Here is a 23,822-nt window from a genome sequence, read left to right as displayed (position 1 = left end):
GTTCTCAACTGGCAGCTTCATTAAATAGTACCCGCAAAACACCAGTTTCAACGTCAACAGTGAAGAGACGAATCCGGGATGCTGGCCTTCTAGGCAGAGTTCCTCTGTCCAGTGTCTGTTATTTTGCTCATCTTTAATCTTTTATTGGCCAGTCTGAGATATGGCTTTTCTTTGCAACTCTGCCTAGAAAGCCAGCATCCCAGAGTCACCTCTTCTCACACACACACACAAAAGATTGGACCCCTACTCATTCTAGGGTTTTCCTAAATTTAGCTTGACTATTTTCTACATTGTAGAATAATAGTGAAGACATCAAAACTATAAAATAAGACGTGGAACATTGTAGTCACCAAAAAAGTGTTAAATAAATCAAAATACATTTTATATCTGGTATTCTTCAAATTAGCCACCGTTTTCCTGGATGATAGCTTTGCACACTCTTGGCATTCTCTCAACCAGCTTCATGAGAAATGCTTTTCCAACAGTCTTGAAGGAGTTCCCACATATGCTGGGCACTTGTTAACTGCTTTTCCTTCACTCTGCGGTCCAACTCATCCCAATTGGGTTGAGGTCGGGTGATTGTGGAGGCCAGGTCATCTGATGCAGCACCATCAATCTCCTTGGTTAAATGGCCCTTAGTTATTTTTATTTCAAATTTATTTAACAAGGTAGGCCAGTTGAGAACAAGTTCTCATTTAAAACTGCGATCTGGCCAAGATAAAGCAAAGCAGTGCGACACAAACAAGAGTTACACATCGGATAAAACAAATGTACAATCAATAACACAATAAAAACAACGATATACAGTGTGTGCAAATGTAGTAAGATCACAGCCTGGAGGTGTGTTGGGTCATTATCCTGTTCAAAATCAAAATGATAGTCCCACGAAATGCAAACCAGATGGGATGGCGTATCGCTAAAGAATGCTGTGGTAGTGTTGATGGAATTTATATGAATGACTAGCATAGTCCACCCTGAACCCTGAAGCCGCATAATCGTATGAGTATGAAATTGATTAGAATTATGTCTGACCATAGTCTGTACAATATGTCTATAAACCTTATTTGAATAACAAACAGACTGCCTGAGCAGGATTCAGTGCCGACCTTGGCTGGGGCCACAGAGTACTTCCCAGCGTCTCCCTATCTTGAGGGAGGATGGGGAGTAAGTCTCCAGGAATCCCCTAATCTTGTCGGCTGGGTAGCAGGACATTGTGTGAATGTGTGTGCGTGAGAAGCCAGTATAAAATGAATTGTTTTGTACCATAGAGCAACACGCTCGCGTAAATACATTTTCTGACTATCGTAGCTGGGCCTCCGTCTGATTCAATTCAACCAGTTTCCTACAAATTTTGGGTTTCAGGCTGAGTTGTTAATTGAATTGGGTTTATGAACATTGAGAACATAATTCTCATGACAGGTAGCCATGCTGGTTAAGTGTGGCTTGAAATCTAAATGAATCAGTATCACCAGCAAAGCACCCCCAAACCATCACACCTCCTCCTCCATGCTTCACGGTGGGAACCACACATGTGGAGATCATCCGTTCACCTACTCTGCGTATCACAAAGACACAGCGGTTGGAACCAAAAATCTCAAATTTGGACTCAGACCAAATGACATATTTCCACTGCTCTAAATGTCCATTGCTCGTGTTTTTTGGCCCAAGCAAGTCTCTTCTTCTTATTGGTGTCCTTTAGTGGTTTCTTCGCAGCAATTCGACCATGAAGGCCTGATTCACGTAGTCTCTTCTGAACGGTTGATGTTGAGATGTGTCTGTTAGCATTTATTTGGACTGCAATCTGAGGTGCAGCAGAGCTAACTCTGGGTCTTCCTTTCCTGTGGTGGTCCTCATGAGAGCCAGTTTCATCAGAGCGCATGATGGTTTTTGCGACTGCACTTGAAGAAACTTTCAAAGTTCTAGAAATGTTCCATATTGACTATGTCTGAAAGTAATGGACAGTCATTTCTCTTTGCTTATTTGAGCTGTTCTTGCCATAATATGTACTTGGTATTTTACCAAATAGGGCTATATTCTGTATACCAGCCCTACCTTGTCACAACACAACTGATTGGCTCAAACGCATTGAGGAAAGAAATTCCACAAATGTACATTTAACAAGGCACACCTGTTAATTGAAATGCATTCCAGGTGACTACCTCATGAAGCTGGTTGAGAGAATGCCAAGAGTGTGTAAAGCGGTCATCAAGGCAAAGAGTGGCTACTTTGAAGAACCTTGAATATAACATGCATTTTGATTTGTTGAAAACTGTTTTGGTTACTACATGATTCCATGTGTGTCATTTCATAGTTTTGATGTCTTCACTATTATTCAACAATGTAGAAAATAGTAAAAATAAAGAAAAACCCTTGAATGAGAAGGTGTCCAAACTTTTGACTGGTACTGTATATCTATACACAGCCATGCAATTTCCATAGACAAACATTGGGAGTAGAATGGCCTTACTGAAGAGCTCAGTGATCTGGAGTGAAGAATCACGCTTCACCATCTGGAACTCCGACGGACGAATGTGGGTTTGGGGGATGCCAGGAGAACGCTACCTCCCCCAATGCATAGTGCCAACTGTAAAGTTTGGTGGACGAGGAACAATGGCCTGGGGCTGTTTTTCATAGTTCGGGCTAGGCCCCTTAGTTCCAGTGAAGGGAAATCTTAATGCAACAGCATACAATGATATTCTAGACGATTCTGTGCTTCTAACTTTGTGGCAACAGTTTGGGAAGGCACTTTCCTGTTTCAGCATGACAATGCTCCCGTACACAAAGCGAGGTCCATACAGAAATTGTTTTTCAAGATCGATGTGGAAGAATTTGACTGGCCTGCACAGAGCCCTGACCTCAACCCTCGACTGCAAGCCAGGCCTTATTGCCCCAACATCAGTGCCCGACCTCACTAATGCTCGGGGCTGAATGGAAGCAAGTCCCTGCAGCAATGTTTCAACATCTAATGCCTACATACTCAACTGGCGGACAGCAGACCGGATCCCGACCCAGAACGGGGTTTGTTAGTACGTCGATAAATTATATTATCCGGGGCCTCCCGGGTGGCGAAGTGGTTTAGGGCACTGCATCGCAGCGCCAGCTGCGCCACCAGAGTCTCTGGGTTTGCGCCCAGGCTCTGTCGCAGCCGGCCGTGACCGGGAGGTCCGTGGGGCGACGCACAATTGGCCTAGCGTCGTCCGGGTTAGGGAGGGTTTGGCCGGTAGGGATATCCTTGTCTCATCGCGCTCCAGCGACTCCTGTGGCGGGCCGGGCGCAGTGCGCGCTAACCAAGGGGGTCAGGTGCACGGTGTTTCCTCCGACACATTGGTGCGGCTGACTTCCGGGTTGGAGGCGCGCTGTGTTAAGAAGCAGTGCGGCTTGGTTGGGTTGTGCTTCGGAGGACACATGGCTTTCGACCTTCGTCTCTCCCGAGCCCGTACGGGATTTGTAGCGATGAGACAAGATAGTAATTACTAGCGATTGGATATCACGAAAATTGGGGAGAAGGGGGTAAAATTAAAAACAATATATAATAAATTACATAATCCATGCGGACCATTGCCACCTAGGAAATGTGTGACCTGACCTTCTCAAATAGTACTTGAATACCCCTGATCTAGTGGAAAGCCGTCCCAGAAGAGTGGAGGCTGTTATAGCAGCAAAGAGGGGACCAACTCCATATTAATGCCCATGATTTTGGAATGAGATGTTCAACTAGAAGGTGTCCACATACTTTTGGTCATGTAGTGTACACAGCTCCTTACACACCAAAATGCTCTTCTCCTTAACATGAGTCCATGTGGTGTGTGTGGTGTGTGTGGTGTGTGTGGTGTGTGTGGTGTGTGTGTTGTGTGTGTTGTGTGTGTTGTGTGTGATGTGTGTGTGTGTGTGTGTGTCTTGAGAGGCCTGTGGGTCAGCTGGTCTTGTTTCGTAGGTAGCAGCAGCTGGGGTACAGCATGCCTGGATGAGCATACAAACTACCTCTGTCAGGGTCCACATGTTCACACACGCGCACGCCTCCAGCGAGGTGAGGAGGACTACTTCACTGGTCTGCACCACTAGTGCATTTACTAGGGCAGACATGGCTACCAGGAAAAACAAGTTTTCCATAATCATGTTTTTTGGGAACATATGCATACTGGATACGAGGTCATCCACATTGGATATGTAAAGCATATGGGTTTCCAGGTAAAACATATGTTTTCCATGAAAGTGATTTGAATTTTCCATGAGAAGTACAACAAGTATTGTTCCCTGAGAGGTCAGTCAATAGGTTCATCTGTGGGGGGGGGGGGGGGGGGGGGGGGGAATAGGAAAATACATCGTTTTCTCCCATTTCATGCATACTGAACACAACTCTGAGCTCCAACAATGGGGCTCTTAACTTGACCAGAACAATACTTGTACAGACAGTGACAGTAGAGCTTGAGGACAAATCCTTGGCATTCAACAGAAAGGAAAGGCTGAGAAAGTTTTGTTCCAAGTGTGTATTCTTTCTGAATGTACACATTAGAAATACTATGTGTGTATTTACTTCACCTCAACTATATCGTCAAGAAGGAAAGAAAGTGTCTACTTAGGAAATAAATAAAATGCTGTCTTTGCTCATCAAGGTCTTCTGATGGATTGGCAGGCAGGGCAGAATACAATAAGGGTAGAGAGAGGAGAGAAAAGGATGGTTGTTTCCACAGAGTGGAGACTGAGACAGAATGGGAAAGAGCCAACAGGCAGGAAGTAACACGTTCAGCCTCCAGTGGGCTGTCGCCTTGGGCTCCACATTGACTGACGTGGCGGACACACAAAGCTAACACCTTACTTGTCCTTTTTCTACACTCACATGCCCTCCCATTGGGCCGCAGTGTTGTTGTTGGTGAATCTGTTGAAATTCTAAATTGTTGTATCAGGAGTTTTATGCATGCTTCCACAAATAAAAATACAGACACTTCTAATCCAGATTGAGAGTGAAAATGGATTTGGTTACTCGTCGTAAGGGAGAATTCAACGCTGAAGAAAGCGGAAGGTGGAGGGAAAATGCATTAGCTTGAACTCTATACAGGCCTTATTGCATACCATTTTACAACCTACAGATGTAAATAAATTGTGAAAAGTGCTATTATTGTAACAGCGTTGTTGAATCATGCCAGAAGAGTGTTCTCCTTGAATCATGTTGGAGTTCATCGAATATCGCTCAAAAAAGAAAAAAAGAAAGGAAAGAGCTAATGGGCTCTCCAATCACGGCTAAAAAGGGACACCTCACCGCTAGACACTACTTGGGGTGTTTTTCCAGTTTACCTGCATAATTATGAGTGATGAGAGGGTGTTTCAGACATAATTATGCCCTATAGCTAGCTGGATTTTTGTTTTTCATGGCAGGAGAGTTCATCCAATGACGTCACTGGTTGATTGAGCCTGCTTTCTGATCTAAAAATGAATCAAGTCATGTTTTGTAGCAATTATTGTGGCTTTTGTGTTTCGCCAATTGCGTGATCACGCTAGCAGCGAGTAGATATCGTTGTCCTTGTTAAATAGAGCTATGGACCTTTCTCAACGATGTTCCCATTTACCAGGACATTGCAGCACATCAAGGTTGATTCACTTTCCCTGGCTTTGTAAAGACTACAGCCTGACGGGAGCCACACTTCCTTGATCCCACACTCGAAGGCAGGCTTTATAAACAAGGGTGTTACAAGTTTAAAAGAGCTATGTTACAGTGCACTGAGGTTGCTAAATAATTTGGCTGCTTCTGAGAATTCCTCTTTCCAAGAAGAGCTGGCTGCCTACATTTTTTTCTGTTCTTTCACATATAAACACACAGTCCTATTTATTTGAGCCAGAAGACACAAAAAGGAGTTGAGACAGCTGGGGGGGGGAAAGAATTGCGAGATTATCAAGCATTTGCAGCCTAGACAAGCTGGACCAGGACTCAGGACAAGTACAGTGCATTTGGAAAGAATTCAGACCCCTTGTCCTTTTCCACATTTTGTTACGTTACAGCCTTATTCTAAAATGGATCAAATAGTTTGCCCCCCCCCCCCCCATCAATCTACACACAATACCCCATTATGACAAAGAAAAAACTGTTTAGACATTTTTGCAAATGTATAAAAAAAAAAAATAATAATAATAATAATATCAGATAAGTACGCAGACTCTTCCCTCAGTACTTTGTTGAAGCACCTTTGGCAGCGATTACAGACTTGATGCTTCTTGGGTATGACGCTACAAGCTTGGAACACCTGTATTTGGGGAGTTACTCCCACTCTTCTCTGCAGATCCTCTCAAAGCTCCATTCATCTTTCCCTCAATCCTGACTAGTCTCCCAGTCGCTGAAAAACATCCCCACAGCATGATGCTGTCACCACCATGCTTCACAGTATGGATGGTGCAAGGATTCCTCCTGACATGACGCTTGGCAATCATGCCAAAGAGTTCAATCTTGGTTTCATCAGACCAGAGAATCTAGTTTCGCATGGTCCGAGTCCTTTAGGTGCCTTTTGGCAAACTCTAAGCAGGGTGTCATGTGCCTTTTACTGAGGAGTGGCTTCTGTCTGGCCACTCTACCATAACATCCTGATTGGTGGAGTGCTGCAGAGATGGTTGTCCTTCTGGAAGGTTCTCCCATCGCCACAGAGGAGCTCTGGAGTTCTGTCAGAGTGACCATTGGGTTCTTGGTCACCTCCCTGTCTAAGACCCTTCTCCACAGATTGCTCAGTTTGGCTGGGCGGCCAGCTTCGTGAAGAGTCTTGGTGGTACCAAACTTCTTCCATTTAAGAATGATAGAGGCCACTCTGTTCTTGGAGACCTTCAATGCTGCAGATATTTTTTGGTACCCTTCCCCAGATATGCCTTGACACAAGCCTGTCTGAGCTCTACGGACAATTCCTTCGACCTCATGGTGTGGTTTTTGCTCTGACATGCACTGTCAACTGTGGGAGCATTATTAGACAGGTGTGTGCCTTTCCAAATCATGTTCAATCAATTGAATTTACCACAGGTGGACTCCCATGAAGTTGAATAAACATCAAGGATGATCAATGTAAACAGAATGCACCTGAGCTCAATTTCGAAATGTGCAAACATTTCTAAAAACCTGTTTTTGCTTCATTATGGGGTATTGTGTGTAGATTGATGAGGAATCTTTTTATTTAATCTGTTTTAGAATAAGGCTGTAACGTAACAAAATATGGAAAAAGTCAAGGGGTCTGAATACTTTTCGAATGCACCAAGTTGTTTTGCTGTCGGTAGCTAGTGTCATGACGTTGGCAGTGGGGGTAGGTTTATGACAGTCATAAATACCTCTTTCCCCGTTTTTCTCTCTCCCTACTATAACTGATGTGACATAAGGAAACCCACGGGTTAACATAGAGATTCTGGGTAACATCAGAAGTTGGGGGAAATGAACTATATTCTGGTAATTCGACCAACTGAACATATGCGGTGGTACTTAAGGTATATTATGTCAGTTCGGTTGCCCTCTGACACATTCTCATCAATGATAGAATGACATTGCCAGCAGCATACCACCCTGCATACCACCCTGTTGGCTTGCTTCTGAAGCTAAGCAGGGTTGGTCCTGGTCAGTCCCTGGATGGGAGACCAGATGCTGCTGGAAGTGGTGTTGGAGGGCCAGTAGGAGGCACTCTTTCCTCTGGTCTAAAAAAAAATATCCCAATGCCCCAGGGCAGTGATTGGGGACACTGCCCTGTGTAGGGTGCTGTCTTTCGGATGGGACGTTAAACGGGTGTCCTGACTCTCGGAGGTCATTAAAGATCCCATGGCACTTATCGTAAGAGTAGGGGTGTTAACCCCGGTGTCCTGGCTAAATTCCCAATCTGGCCCTCAAACCATCATGGTCACCTAATAATCCCCAGTTTACAATTGGCTCATTCATCCCCCTCCTCTCCCCTGTAACTATTCCCCAGGTCGTTGCTGCAAATGAGAACGTGTTCTAAGTCAACTTACCTGGTAAAATAACGGTAAAAAAAAAAAAAAAAAAAAAAAAAAAAAAAAAAAAACTCTACTGTGGAAAGTCTAAACGTCAGAGGTATCGGATTCACATGGAAATGTTGTTTAATTGAAATGTTTGAATATGACATTATTTGTGAAGAGGTGAAATGTAATTTTAGCTTCCAAATGAGAGATCTGTGCTTTCATAAGTTTTCCTCTGCTCACAGTGGTCCGCCCCTGTGAAGAGGCATGGGTTATAAACGTTTCAGACACACCCCCTCCCTCCACTATAAAAGCCAGTGAACAAAAATATAACTTTCTGTTCCGGGTACGCTAGGATGACGATCCAGTGTCAGAATGGTTCAGATAATCACTATAGATGAAGCCAACATCAGCATGGACTTTGATTGTGAATGGTATGAACTTTGAACTCGTATTCACTACAGAAGTGATATCTCCTAGCCTTTGAGTTAGCAACAGCTAAACGCAGGTTCGGAAGGACAGTCCAAGTATCCCGTCTAATACACACAACGTGTCCCGCGACTACCAGAGACATTCTTCAAAGGACAGAGGACTCGGGTTGGCGACACGGGCCATCTACCACCAACCTACTGAAGCGCAGCTCAGAGTAAATATGTATTGCATTTTCCTCTTCAAATGGGCGGTAATTTAGAATGCATAAGATACTGTATTTACGGTAGTACAGCTCGCCTATGTTCGTCTCCCGCTCTTTCACTAGGACTCAACCCCCTTTCCTTTGTGTAACAAGCTGTCATATTTATTCCGCACGCGAGGGACGTTTTTCCGTATGACGTAATTTGTGATCAAGTTATGAGTTAATTGTGTATGTGTGTTTCTGTGTGATTAGTTAGGTATTTAGTAAATAAATAATTAAACCCAATTTTGTATTGCTGATTCAACTTGTTAGCCAGGATTCTTGCAGATAATCAAGGACTTACAACTTTCAGATGAGACAGAATAAAATGACGATTAATGTGACTGCTATTTAGTAAAATATTACTAAATCTTTAAGAGTTTATTCGAAAGATAACAGCTCTATAAATATTCTTTCGTGGTGTCCCTCTAGTTGATTCATATTTACATGATTAGTTCAATCAGGTAATATTAATTACGGAGAAATTATTTTATAGAATAGCATGTCATAGCAATTAATCTGGCATAGTCAAAGACACGACACTAGCTAGCAAAATAAGCTCTCTTTTTACGAGGCAGTGTTGTTTAGTACAGTACAATTGTGATCGATTCTAGCTAGCTGTATTTGCTATACCTAAAATGTACTGTAGTCTAACGTTATAGCTAGCTAGCGGAGAGTAAAGGAATGACTTTGGCTTGACGAATCAATATTTGAGTAACTATACCTGTGTGTTGTAGCTAGCTGGCTAACGTATGTCTGTGAGAGGTCTCATTCTACACCATGCTGCTACAGTATGAATACAGACGGCACACAACAATTGCCCATGAATGAGTAATATGGATGAGTAATATGAATGAGTAATAGCGTTCGTCTTTCTCTCACAGACAACACCACTTGGACACAAAGAAGTTGATGACTCAAGAGATGTGAAAGGTCCCATAACCTCCCTTTGTATCAAATTTTCTCCAAACACCTCACTGCACCACCAAAAACACATCATATGCTAGTGTTCCCTTTGTAGAACTGTTAAGCATTAGTAGTATATTTTTCTTGTACTGTATATATATGTCAAACATTACACAGCAGGAACAGTTATGGCAAACTCACCTTGGTATCCAGTGCAAATAAACTCTGTCTTGAATACAAGCAATGTCTACTTATTTGCTATATTGAGACTAATATACTGTTTTGTTACATGTTTACTTGACAACAAATTAATGTTTAAGTTATAAACCAACTACCTGAATCATTTGTTTCAGCAGTAAGACTGAAGCTACGTTATCCTAATATAATATATATATACAGTGGAGAGAACAAGTATTTGATACACTGCCGATTTTGCAGGTTTTCCTACTTACAAAGCATGTAGAGGTCTGTCATTTTTATCATAGGTACACTTCAACTGTGAGAGACGGAATCTAAAACAAAAATCCAGAAAATCATATTGCATGATTTTTAAGTCATTAATTAGCCTTTTATTGCATGACATAAGTATTAAATAAGTACTTACAGTACTTACATTTACATTTAAGTCATTTAGCAGACGCTCTTATCCAGAGCGACTTACAAATTGGTGCATTCACCTTATGATATCCAGTGGAACAACCACTTTACAATAGTGCATCTAACTCTTTTAAGGGGGGGGGGGGAGGGGGGGGGGGTTAGAAGGATTACTTTATCCTATCCTAGGTATTCCTTAAAGAGGTGGGGTTTCAGGTGTCTCCGGAAGGTGGTGATTGACTCCGCTGACCTGGCGTCGTGAGGGAGTTTGTTCCACCATTGGGGTGCCAGAGCAGCGAACAGTTTTGACTGGCCTGAGCGGGAACTGTACTTCCTCAGAGGTAGGGAGGCGAGCAGGCCAGAGGTGGATGAACGCAGTGCCCTTGTTTGGGTGTAGGGCCTGATCAGAGCCTGAAGGTACGGAGGTGCCGTTCCCCTCACAGCTCCGTAGGCAAGCACCATGGTCTTGTAGCGGATGCGAGCTTCAACTGGAAGCCAGTGGAGAGAGCGGAGGAGCGGGGTGACGTGAGAGAACTTGGGAAAGTTGAACACCAGACGGGCTGCGGCGTTCTGGATGAGTTGTAGGGGTTTAATGGCACAGGCAGGGAGCCCAGCCAACAGCGAGTTGCAGTAATCCAGACGGGAGATGACAAGTGCCTGGATTAGGACCTGCGCCGCTTCCTGCGTGAGGCAGGGTCGTACTCTGCGAATGTTGTAGAGCATGAACCTACAGGAACGGGTCACCGCCTTGATGTTAGTTGAGAACGACAGGGTGTTGTCCAGGATCACGCCAAGGTTCTTAGCACTCTGGGAGGAGGACACAATGGAGTTGTCAACCGTGATGGCGAGATCATGGAACGGGCAGTCCTTCCCCGGGAGGAAGAGCAGCTCCGTCTTGCCGAGGTTCAGCTTGAGGTGGTGATCCGTCATCCACACTGATATGTCTGCCAGACATGCAGAGATGCGATTCACCACCTGGTTATCAGAGGGGGGAAAGGAGAAGATTAATTGTGTGTCGTCTGCATAGCAATGATACGAGAGACCATGTGAGGATATGACAGAGCCAAGTGACTTGGTGTATAGCGAGAATAGGAGAGGGCCTAGAACAGAGCCCTGGGGGACACCAGTGGTGAGAGCACGTGGTGCGGAGACAGATTCTCGCCACGCCACCTGGTAGGAGCGACCTGTCAGGTAGGACGCAATCCAAGCGTGGGCCGCGCCGGAGATGCCCAGCTCGGAGAGGGTGGAGAGGAGGATCTGATGGTTCACAGTATCAAAGGCAGCCGATAGGTCTAGAAGGATGAGAGCAGAGGAGAGAGAGTTAGCTTTAGCAGTGCGGAGCGCCTCTGTGACACAGAGAAGAGCAGTCTCAGTTGAATGACTAGTCTTGAAACCTGACTGATTTGGATCAAGAAGGTCATTCTGAGAGAGATAGCAGGAGAGCTGGCCAAGGACGGCACGTTCAAGAGTTTTGGAGAGAAAAGAAAGAAGGGATACTGGTCTGTAGTTGTTGACATCGGAGGGATCGAGTGTAGGTTTTTTCAGAAGGGGTGCAACTCTCGCTCTCTTGAAGACGGAAGGGACGTAGCCAGCGGTCAAGGATGAGTTGATGAGCGAGATGAGGTAAGGGAGAAGGTCTCCGGAAATGGTCTAGAGAAGAGAGGAGGGGATAGGGTCAAGCGGGCAGGTTGTTGGGCGGCCGGCCATCACAAGACGCGAGATTTCATCTGGAGAGAGAGGGGAGAAAGAGGTCAAAGCACAGGGTAGGGCAGTGTGAGCAGAACCAGCGGTGTCGTTTGACTTAGCAAACGAGGATCGGATGTCGTCGAACTTCTTTTCAAAATGGTTGACGAAGTCATCAGCAGAGAGGGAGGAGGAGGGGGAGGAGGATTCAGGAGGGAGGAGAAGGTGGCAAAGAGCTTCCTAGGGTTAGAGGCAGATGCTTGGAATTTAGAGTGGTAGAAATTGGCTTTAGCAGCAGAGACAGAAGAGGAGAATGTAGAGAGGAGGGAGTGAAAGGATGCCAGGTCCGCAGGGAGGCGAGTTTTCCTCCATTTCCGCTCGGCTGCCCGGAGCCCTGTCCTGTGAGCTCGCAATGAGTCGTCGAGCCACGGAGCAGGAGGGGAGGACCGAGCCGGCCTGGAGGATAGGGGACATAGAGAGTCAAAGGATGCAGAAAGGGAGGAGAGGAGGGTTGAGGACGCAGAATCAGGAGATAGGTTGGAGAAGGTTTGAGCAGAGGGAAGAGATGATAGGATGGAAGAGGAGAGAGTAGCGGGGGAGAGAGAGCGAAGGTTGGGACGGCGCGATACCATCCGAGTAGGGGCAGTGTGGGAAGTGTTGGATGAGAGCGAGAGGGAAAAGGATACAAGGTAGTGGTCGGAGACTTGGAGGGGAGTTGCAATGAGATTAGTGGAAGAACAGCATCTAGTAAAGATGAGGTCAAGCGTATTGCCTGCCTTGTGAGTAGGGGGGGAAGGTGAGAGGGTGAGGTCAAAAGAGGAGAGGAGTGGAAAGAAGGAGGCAGAGAGGAATGAGTCAAAGGTAGACATGGGGAGGTTAAAGTCACCCAGAACTGTGAGAGGTGAGCCATCCTCAGGAAAGGAACTTATCAGGGCGTCAAGCTCATTGATGAACTCTCCAAGGGAACCTGGAGGGCGATAAATGATAAGGATGTTAAGCTTGAAAGGGCTGGTAACTGTGACAGCATGGAATTCAAAGGAGGCGATAGACAGATGGGTCAGGGGAGAAAGAGAGAATGTCCACTTGGGAGAGATGAGGATCCCAGTGCCACCACCCCGCTGACCAGAAGCTCTCGGGGTGTGCGAGAACACGTGGGCAGACGAGGAGAGAGCAGTAGGAGTAGCAGTGTTATCAGTGGTAATCCATGTTTCCGTCAGTGCCAAGAAGTCGAAGGACTGGAGGGAAGCATAGGCTGAGATGAACTCTGCCTTGTTGGCCGCAGATCGGCAGTTCCAGAGGCTGCCTGAGACCTGGAACTCCACGTGGGTCGTGCGCGCTGGGACCACCAGGTTAGAGTAGCAGCGGCCACGCGGTGTGAAGCGTTTGTATGGTCTGTGCAGAGAGGAGAGAACAGGGATAGACAGACACATAGTTGACAGGCTACAGAAGAGGCTACGCTAATGCAAAGGAGATTGGAATGACAAGTGGACTACACGTCTCGAATGTTCAGAAAGTTAAGCTTACGTTGCAAAAAATCTTATTGACTAAAATGATATAGTACTGCTGGCTGGTGAAATAGGCTAGCTAGCAGTGGCTGCGTTGTTGACTTTGTTTGAAAGTGTAACTGGCTAGGTAACCTCGACAATTACTCTAGACTACACAATTATCTTGGATACAAAGACGGCTATGTAGCCAGCTAAGATCAAACAAATCAAACTGTTGTACTGTAATGAAATGAAATGTTATACTACCTGTGGAGCAAAGCGGAATGCAACTACTCGCTCCAACCCGGAAGTGCGTATCGTAGAGGGAGAGGCAATAGAAGTGTTGTTTCTTGTATTATTGTCTTTTGTGTCTTTAGAGGACTGCTTCACCTTAATGTCCCTTTTCCCCCCTTTCCCTTTTCTTCTGTCCTTCTTTTGTCCCACTTTGTCCCTTCTTTGTCCCTTCTTCTCTTCTGCCAACTAGACACTCCTTGTTAGCTAGCTAGCTTCTTCCAGGAATGTCCCTAGCAACTGCCTAGCAACAGGTAAACAACTTAGCTAGCTAAGAAAACGATATAATTTTATGAAAAAAATTGTTACTTTTTCAAAAGCCTTTCTTCTTTGTTTGCTGCTTGTTTGGTCTCCTATTCAGTTTGCAGTTTTCTTTTGATTTTTTTCGATGTACTTTACTCTAAAAAAACATTTAAATTTCAATATTTGTAGGAGCTCATCTTTTCAGCTGCTGCTGCTTAATTTGGAACTCCAGAACTTACTTACAGTTGAAGTGTACCTATGATAAAAATGACAGACCTCTACATGCTTTGTAAGTAGGAAAACCTGCAAAATCGGCAGTGTATCAAATACTTGTTCACCACACACACATACATACATAATACACACACAATGATCAAAAATAGAAACGCAACATGTAAAGTGTTGGTCCCATGTTTCATGAGCTGAAATAAAAGATCCCAGAAATGTTCCATAGGCACAAAAAGCTTATTTCTCTCAAATGTTGTGCACAAATGTGTTTACATGCCAGTCAGTGAGCACTTCTCCTTTGCTAGGATAATCCATCCACCCGATAGGTCTGGCATATCAAGAAGCTGATTAACAGCATGGTTATTAGACAGGTGCACCTTGTGCTGGGGACAATAAAAAAAGGCCAATAAAATGTGCAGTTTTGTCAACACAATGCTGCAGATGTCTCAAGTTGAGGGAGCATGCAAATCGGCATGCTGATTGCAGGAATGTCCACCAGAGCTGTTTCCAAATCATTTAATGTTATTCTCTACCATAAGCAGCCTCCAACATTGTTTTAGAGAATTTGGCAGTACGTCCAACCGCAGACCACATGTAACCATGCCAGCCCAGGACCTTCACATCTGGCTTCTTTACCTGCGGGATCGTCTAAGACCACCGACCCAAACAGCTGATGAGACTGAGGAGTATTTCTGTCTGTAATTAAGCCTTTTGTGGGGAAAAACATTCTGATTGGCTGGTCCTGGCTCCCCAGTGGATGGGCCTATGCCCTCCCAGGCCAAACCATGGCTGCACCCCTGCCCAGTCATGTGAAATCCATCAATTAGGGCCTAATGAATATATTTCAATTGACTGATTTCCTTTTATGAGCTGTAGCTCAGTAAAATCGTTGAAATTGTTGCATTTATATTATTGTTCAGTATACATTTCATAAACATAATGAAGTGATCAAGAAGTTGAAGTTAACAGTTTATTGGTTTCTGATGCTGCTGGAATCATTTAGTCGCTTGTAAAATATATTATACAAAACACTTATATACAGCTAGCAATATATACACCACAATGCAGTTGTGACCATACTAGGCATTCTATATTATACTACAACATCAGTCGGATGTTGTGTTAATTGAACGTTCCAGGCATGTTCCTGAGTGTTTTTCAGCTGGTGAACCTCTTCTTGTGTTGGGTAATGGCAGCTGGTTTAGCAGGCTTTGGCGCTGTGGCAATGTTGAGATTGGGAGGGCTGCAACTCTGGCTCCTTGTAGAAAACTCTGGTCTTTTCTGCAATCCACAGCCAGGTGAACAAGCCTCATATACTTTCTTTACCACTCATTGCTTCGACCTATTGCAGAAGATTTGTTTGTACTGCAGGTCTCCTGGAAAGACATGGAGACAGGTCATGAGGATGTGTAACCATAAAATAAACAATGTTCCTCTGTAAAAAAAAAAAATAAGGAAAAAAAGTGAACAGTAGACAGTAGATGTGTTTTGTTATACTCAATCAATAAAAATGTGTCTTTGCTGGGCTGTTAGCAAAGACGTGAAAAGTTTGAAGGGTGCTTGACTTGTAGACAGTCTAGTCGTGTGATTGTGTATGAGCACCTACAGTTGTGCTGTTGAGTAGACAAGCACGGCCAACAATAGAGTGAATAGGCTAGACAAGTATACTAACAGCCCCTCCCCCATGTCAAAGAACTGACTGCAAGGGTGTGAAAAGTTTGAGGAGCACTTGTGTATTGGTGATTTTTTTCATGTCAACAAGTCATGCATACTAACCTTTACACAATACCCACCCCCCAACAGACACCAGTCAGTCACCCACACCAACCCCTCTTCACTAATACCTTGTTTTCTACAATTTAGACTTCAAGCCTTGCATGAACAATCAACTAAGTTGTAGCCTACTTGTAAACACACCAACTATGACAAGATACAGACCATGTTAATGACTAGCTCCAGTAGATTTATTTGCTCATTAGTCACGGAGTCATGGAAAGGTTTAGTAGATTTAGTTGCTCATTAGTCACGGAGTCATGGAAAGGTTTAGTAGATTTAGTTGCTCATCACGGAGTCATGGAAAGGTTTAGTAGATTTAGTTGCTCATCACGGAGTCATGGAAAGGTTTAGTAGATTTAGTTGCTCATCACGGAGTCATGGAAAGGTTTAGTAGATTTAGTTGCTCATCACGGAGTCATGGAAAGGTTTAGTAGATTTAGTTGCTCATCACGGAGTTATGGAAAGGTTTAGTAGATTTAGTTGCTCATCACGGAGTCATGGAAAGGTTTAGTAGATTTAGTTGCTCATCACAGAGTCATGGAAAGGTTTAGTAGATTTATTTGCTCATCACAGAGTCATGGAAAGGTTTAGTAGATTTATTTGCTCATCACGGAGTCATGGAAAGGTTTAGTAGATTTAGTTGCTCATCATGGAGTCATGGAAAGGTTTAGTAGATTTAGTTGCTCATCACAGAGTCATGGAAAGGTTTAGTAGATTTATTTGCTCATCATGGAGTAATGGAAAGGTTTAGTAGATGTATTTGCTCATCATGGAGTCATGGAAAGGTTTAGTAGATTTAGTTGCTCATCATGGAGTCATGGAAAGGTTTAGTAGATTTATTTGCTCATCATGGAGTCATGGAAAGGTTTAGTAGATGTATTTGCTCATCATGGAGTCATGGAAAGGTTTAGTAGATGTATTTGCTCATCATGGAGTCATGGAAAGGTTTAGTAGATGTATTTGCTCATCATGGAGTCATGGAAAGGTTTAGTAGATTTATTTGCTCATCATGGAGTCATGGAAAGGTTTAGTAGATGTATTTGCTCATCGTGGAGTCATGGAAAAGTTTAGTAGATTTTAGAAGGTGACTTACACTAGTTCCTGGTGCTGAGCTTGATGTTGATGCCTCTGCAGATGATGGGATCGGACTCTAAAAAGAACACAGCTAGTCACGTTAGCTAGCTAACTAACTACAGCAGAGGCTAACAGTTCACCAACGTAACCTAACGATGCTTATATCAGCTTGCAAAGTTAGAAATCATGTCTCCAGATAACAGCCGGCTAATTACACTGATATGCTTTGGAATATAGCCAGCGGATTATTGAAGCTAGCTAGCTAGATTTTGGTTTAGATTAACAAATGTAGTTCTCTAGCTTGTTAGCTAGGTAACGTTAACTATCTTACCGTGTTGTCTTGCAGCGCTGATGTTGGCTGATGGGATGCCTTCCTCTTTGAAGTGAGGGGAAAATCGATGGAAAAACATCCCCTTTGAAAGTATGATGACATGGCAACCCCATCAACTGAGACTTCCTCTGGCTGAAAGTGCTGGCTAAAAACAACATTTTTAATATCTCTAACATCAAATTGGGCAGTCCTCCACGCCCTGAAATCGCCATGAATTCTGGATATTGTGGTTGGCTTACAACCATGTAGCTGGCCCGTTTCTAACAGTGAGATGCAAAAACACTTGTATTTGCATGTAGTGAGGAAATTCTAAATTTCATGACATGATATATTAATAACATATTAATGTACATATATAGTAAAATAGAGCAGAGGTGAAATTTCCATTTAACATTGCAAGTCAACTTAAAGCTGAATGAAAAAACTAACAACTACTTGCAAAGCTCTCTAAATATAACCCTAGAGCTAATGCAAGACATTTTACAAGAACACTATATTGGGAGTATAACTGAGCAGCAGACCTACAGTGAATGGTGTTAACATGAGCATGCAGGATTTACAAGGTACATGCATAAAGTCCCAAGTTTGCCCAAGTCAAAGACAGTCAACACACATAGTTGCTAGAAACAGGAGTCGTATAAATGGAAACACATGAGTGAATAATGGATTAGGGGAAGGTACAGTGGGTGAACTCTCCTCCATATTCTCCTGTCAGAGTTCTTAATATGAACCCAGCAGGGCCCTGGGCTGCCACAGCCTAACCAGCCAGGTGATGGCTCTCTGGCCAGGAGTTGCCACAGCCTAACCAGCCAGGTGATGGCTCTCTGGCCAGGAGCTGCCACAGCCTAACCAGCCAGGTGATGGCTCTCTGGCCAGGAGCTGGGCTGCCACATCCTAACTAGCCAGGTGATGGCTCTCTGGCCAGGAGCTGGGCTGCCACATCCTAACCAGCCAGGTGATGGCTCTCTGGCCAGGAGCTGGGCTGCCACATCCTAACCAGCCAGGTGATGGCTCTCTGGCCAGGAGCGGCCACAGCCTAACCAGCCAGGTGATGGCTCTCTGGCCAGGAGCTGCCACAGCCTAACCAGCCAGGTGATGGCTCTCTGGCCAGGAGCTGCCACAGCCTAACCAGCCAGGTGATGGCTCTCTGGCCAGGAGCTGCCACAGCCTAACCAGCCAGGTGATGGCTCTCTGGCCAGGAGCTGCCACAGCCTAACCAGCCAGGTGATGGCTCTCTGGCCAGGAGCTGCCACAGCCTAACCAGCCAGGTGATGGCTCTCTGGCCAGGAGCTGTGGCTCCAGTAACAGCCTGTTCCCCATATAGCCTAGCACACTACCTGGCACACCCTAAACAGGTGGCCTAATGGCTCTGGTCTGGAGCTCAGTCTCAAACTCCTACAACTAGTGCACTACTTCCGACCAAAGTCGCATAGTGCGGTCACAGAGTACTATAGGGAATAGGGTTCACTGAAGCCCCTGGGTAGAATTGGTTTACCCTCATTCAATCATAACCTTTGCTGACGGAGTTGCCCCTAGACACTGATCCAAGGGCAGGTTTGTGTTTTTCAGCCTAGAAACATGAGGCGTATGAATGGGAACACAGGAGAGTGAATTATGGATGAGTAAATACATGTACAGAAATTGTATTTCTATGTGTATTCACACAGTGTCTAGTGGTAACTTCAGCAGCAGTCTCTCTGGGTAAGTCCTGGAGGGCAGTGGAGTGTACAAGGTTCTGTCATATTTCTCTCAACACCTAATTGATTCCCCCCGATCAATTAATTGGACATGTCACAGAAGTGCTCCAGGTGAGAATTGGTTGCCAATGATTACTTTCTCTCAAATAATTAATTACCAGAGTTAATTAATTAAGTTCTGAAGCGTGGTGATAAGTTCTGGGACACGGTGATAACCTGAATTCCCCGGAGCGGCAGAATTAGTGACCGACATGTGAAGCACTTTGGCTACTGATATAAAGAAGGGAAACACTAATGGTGGGAGCCACCATTTGCCCATTTAACTTCCGTGATTTGGTCGGACAGGGGAAACAGAAGAGTAACAATCTACTTGACTACTTCTGAATGCAATTCAGAATCCCAACCACTTCAAACCCCTCAGGTTATTAATAGCAAATGTAACAATATCAACATTGTTAGAGGATTGACTGAGGTCATATGTGGCTGTAGCTGATTGTGTTGAATACACCCACACAACAACAAAAAAAGAGCTTCAAGTGTTTGGATTAAAAAGGAAGAAAAACCATCTCATTGATAACTGCATGCATTTAGTCAATGACTTGAAAGGCCTCAGGTTATTGGAAATAAATGTGATGGCGCAAACAGAGGTTTGACAGCATTCAAAGAAGACTGGTCCATCGTAACTGAACCTGGTTGTGTTTATACCATGTACTGTGCTCACAGTGTATAAGCAAAGGCCTAGAAATCACACGGCCCCAAAAAAAATGTTTTAACATCAATCCAAGTCCACACTGTTAACCTTGGATCGTATTCATGAAGTGCTGTACATTAAATCCATTGTGGCTACTCGCCTCCTACACCCAGATTAGGGCGATAGACCAAATTCATTTATGATTTAGCGCGATATTCCAAATGCCTGTATTGCAAGAATAAAGGTTTATGTTGTAGTTTTTATGCACGTTTAGGTATTTTAGGTGCTGCTGTATTCTTCTTTCCTTTTACACACACACCAAGCCCCTCCCCCTGCCACTCACAACAACAAAGATGAAATATCACTTCTTCCTCTCTGATTAGCGGTTTCAACTCACTATTAGCATTTGAGATTTGGTCCAACAGAAACGGTCATATGGACACACGAAACACATTCAGACAATATTTTACTGTAATAGAGGATAACGACCTTTCTAATGATACAATTTTATGTCTCAACTCCTCATTGGCAACTCGTTCTCTTTGAGAAATAAGGCAGGCCATTTGACCTCAATATCTGAACACAGTGTTAAGGCCAGCCTGCTGTTCAAACAGTTGCAAGACTGACAGAATGGTGTGTTCATAACAATTCATCTGTTCTACCTTGTCATCTAGCAATGAAAATGGCTAAACTTGAAATATAAGATTCGCTGGCTACTCACTAGCACGTTGCCTGTGCTTGAGAGATTGTATTATGAGACATAAGTTAATTCCCTATAATGCCTGCTATAAGAAGTTAGTCATTAGTGAATGTGCATTACGCATGGTTCTGGTCATTTCTTTCCCAAAAAGGGCATTTTCATAGACCTGAAAGTCAGATCAGTGATTATTGCAAAAATGCAGATTTTAATTAAATAATTAGTGGTTCTTATGGTTGTGGAAGCCCTAAATTCATTTGATTATTGCTGACTGTTTGAAATGCAGTGTATTATACACACACGCACGTTCCTAATATTGTGTTGCATCCCCCTTTTTAGCCCTTAGAACAGCCTAAATTCGTAGAGGCATGGACTCCACAATGTGTTGAAAGTGTTCCACAGGGACGCTGGCCCATGATGACACAACTGTGGGAAGAATTGGAGTCAAGTTGGCTGGATGTCCTTTGGGTGGTGGACCATTCTTGATACACGGGAAACTGTTGTGAAAAACCCAGCAGCATTGCAGTTCTTGACAAACAAACCGGTGAGTCCGGCACCTACTACCATACCCGTTCAACAGCACTTAAATCTTTTGTCTTGCCCATTCACCCGCTGAAATGGCACACACACACACACAATCAAATCAAATGTATTTATATAGCCCTTCTTACATCAGCTGATATCTCAGAGTGTTGTACAGAAACCCAGCCTAAAACCCCAAACAGCAAGCAATGCAGGTGTAGAAGCACGGTGGCTAGGAAAAACTCCCTCGAAAGGCCAAAACATAGGAAGGTCTCAATCTTCTTTAACCTGTCTCCTCCCCTTAATCTACACTGACTGAAGTGGATTCAACAAGTGACATCAATAAAATATCATAGACTCGTGAATCGCATTTTTTTTTTACATTTAATTAGGCAGGTCAGTTAAGAACAAATTCTTATTTACAATGACGACCTACCCCGTCCAAACCCGGACGATGCTGGGCAAAATGGGACTCCCGATCACGGCCGGTTGTGATACAGAATGGAATCGAACCAGGGTCTGTAGTGAAGCATCTGGCACTGAGATGCAGTGCCTTAGATTGCTGTGTCACTCGGAGCCCAAGTTAGAAAGCAATATAAATATGGTTGAATAATCGTCCAGCCCTAACCCAGATGGATCATTAACAGTAAGCTAGAAGTTAAAACAGACAGGCACACACACTACTAATGATGGTAAAGAGAATCTCTCATCTCAAAGACTGCTGGTTTACACACAGCAGGAGGTTTATAACTGGTGTCGCTAGAGAGACTAGCGCCATCCTGTGGCAGAACAGAGGATTGCAGTGAAGCAACATTATTCCAATATTTTATTTAACTAGGAAAATTAGCTAAGAACAAATTCTTATTTTACAATGACGGCCTACCCCGGCCAAACCCTCCCTTAGCCAAGACAACGCAGGACCAATTGTGCACCGCCCTATGGGACTCCGGTTGTGATACAACCCGGGATCGAACCAGGGTCTGTAGTGACGCCTCTAGCACCGAGATGCAGTGCCTTAGAACGCCGCGCCACTCGTTCGTGTGGGCGTGTGATGCCATTTTTATTTGTGGTGATTGTGACCCTACATATTCTGAAACTGAAATAATATTTATAGACAAATCTTCGAAGTAGTCCTAAGCTGTGGGGGGGGGGACCAGTTGGTAACTAGGCTGAACTTGGCCATCACGGCAGCAGATTTAAAATCACAGAGGAACTGAAGTAAACTCATACTTGGACTATCAATCCCCTTCATTCAGACAGACACCAACGCAGAGCACAGACCCCTCCCCCGGTTGTCAGTGCTACATGCAGGTAAGGACGGAATTCCTCCGCGGCGTGGTCACGGTCCGCACAGCACTGAAGACGACACATGGTGGAAAGAAGACGTCTCTAATGAGGCTGCCCACTGCGCCGCTCCTCTACTGTGGAGTGTGACTGGAGAGAGAGAGTGTGTGTGTGTGTGTGTGTGTGTGTGTGTGTGTGTGTGTGTGTGTGTGTGTGTGTGTGCGCATGCGTGCGTGAGAAAGCAGGAGTATTTGAGGCATCCAACTGGGTTGCTACAATGCGGAGCGGCTGTTACTCGGTGTGGTGTCTTGTGTGTGTTGCATTAACGCTAGAGGCCTCTGCTCTGTGGGATGGTGGTTCCGTAATCAGCTAAATGGCCTGATTCTAAATGCCTTGAACCCAGATCCCACTACACACACAACTGAATCCCATCTCTAATGACAGAAGGGACTGGGTATTAGCGCTCCGTTCTTTTGAACTCTGTGCGGTGTTAAGAAACTGTGTTGTGTTTTAACTGTGCTCTGGGTGGTGTGTGTGTGTGTGTTTACAAGCATTTCACTACACCTGCAATAACATCTGCTAAAACTGTGTCTGTGACCAATAAAATGTGATTTGATTTGTTGAACTCACTGCTGCTGCAGTGCTGCTTGTCGATGGTCTGTCCCTGAGTGCTGTTTCCAGCATTCTCCACTACAGCCGGCTTCCTGGTGGTTACCACGGCAGCCGGGGAGACAGGCGGCAAGGCCGGAGTCTGGAGGTCTGCAGATAACACACAGGATCAATTAACACACACACACACACACACTGAAGGGGATGTAAGTGTACAGACAGACACTGAGACAAAACAGCATTCATTGATTGATGAATCCAAATAACTAGAATCCAGTGGACAACTTCATGTACTTTGGTCTGTGCAAACTCGTGCGTTTGTGTGTGTGTGCGTCAGAGTCCCTTTAAAATTTCCCTGTGTGTCAGGCTCTCTGTGAATAAGAGGAATAAATGTGAGGTATCAAACCAACGTCAGGGAGCAGACATTTCCATTCTAACACACTGATACTTAGCACACACACACACCTGCACTTACACACTTCCCCGACTCCAGGTCAGAGCAATATAATCTCAGATGAGGTTTAGCTGACGCAACCCAACACCAGGCGATCCAACAGCACAAACTGATACCTTCAGCATGTCTCACTGCTGAATTCCCTGTCAGACAGCTAACTTCTGCTCCTAAAATATTCATTTGTGGGGGAGGTTGTGTGTGTTCTGTCTTTCTGAGAAAGGAGACTTTTAGCCTTAATGGTTAAGATGAAAAGGTTGGAAAATCTCGTATGTGGTAAGAGTGTATTGCCCTGCACACAACCCGTCCTCCCTTTCCCTTCACCCCCCATTCCAGCACCATCACAGGAGGGGCTTGCCTCAGTTATGCACACTATGTGCAGTGTGTGTAGATTTTCACATAATCCTGTATGCGTGAGTGTGTGTGTGTGTGTGTGTGTGTGTGTGTGTGTGTGTGTGTGTGTGTGTGTGTGTGTGTGTGTGTGTGTGTGTGTGTGTGTGTGTTGGCATGTGCGTGAGTGTGTGTGATTGTACGTGGTTGAGCGTGTGTGTGGTTGTGTGTGTAGAATCAAGCAGCATATGTACATGTTGTATAACCAATTACCTATGACTACTAATACTGTCCCTCTATCCTCCTTGTACATGTACACTAATTAGTTT

At 44.5% G+C, this 23,822-nt stretch overlaps 1 protein-coding gene across 4 annotated transcripts in view; it reads right to left on the bottom strand.

Moving 5' to 3' along the window:
* LOC129825338 (ATPase family AAA domain-containing protein 2-like) overlaps nucleotides 1-23,822 on the bottom strand; it is a 136,980-nt gene that overhangs the window by 64,980 nt on the left and 48,178 nt on the right. For all 4 annotated transcript variants that reach the window (XM_055885355.1, XM_055885354.1, XM_055885356.1 and 1 more), the window contains exon 24: nucleotides 22,734-22,862. In XM_055885355.1, the coding sequence (XP_055741330.1) occupies nucleotides 22,734-22,862 (129 nt within the window). The remainder of the gene's footprint in view (nucleotides 1-22,733; nucleotides 22,863-23,822) is intronic.

Source organism: Salvelinus fontinalis, chromosome 27 (genome assembly GCF_029448725.1).
Source record: "Salvelinus fontinalis isolate EN_2023a chromosome 27, ASM2944872v1, whole genome shotgun sequence".
Classification (NCBI taxonomy): domain Eukaryota; kingdom Metazoa; phylum Chordata; class Actinopteri; order Salmoniformes; family Salmonidae; genus Salvelinus; species Salvelinus fontinalis.
The sequence above is the reverse complement of the archived record's forward strand: the minus strand, read 5'-3'. Positions and strand labels throughout refer to the sequence as shown.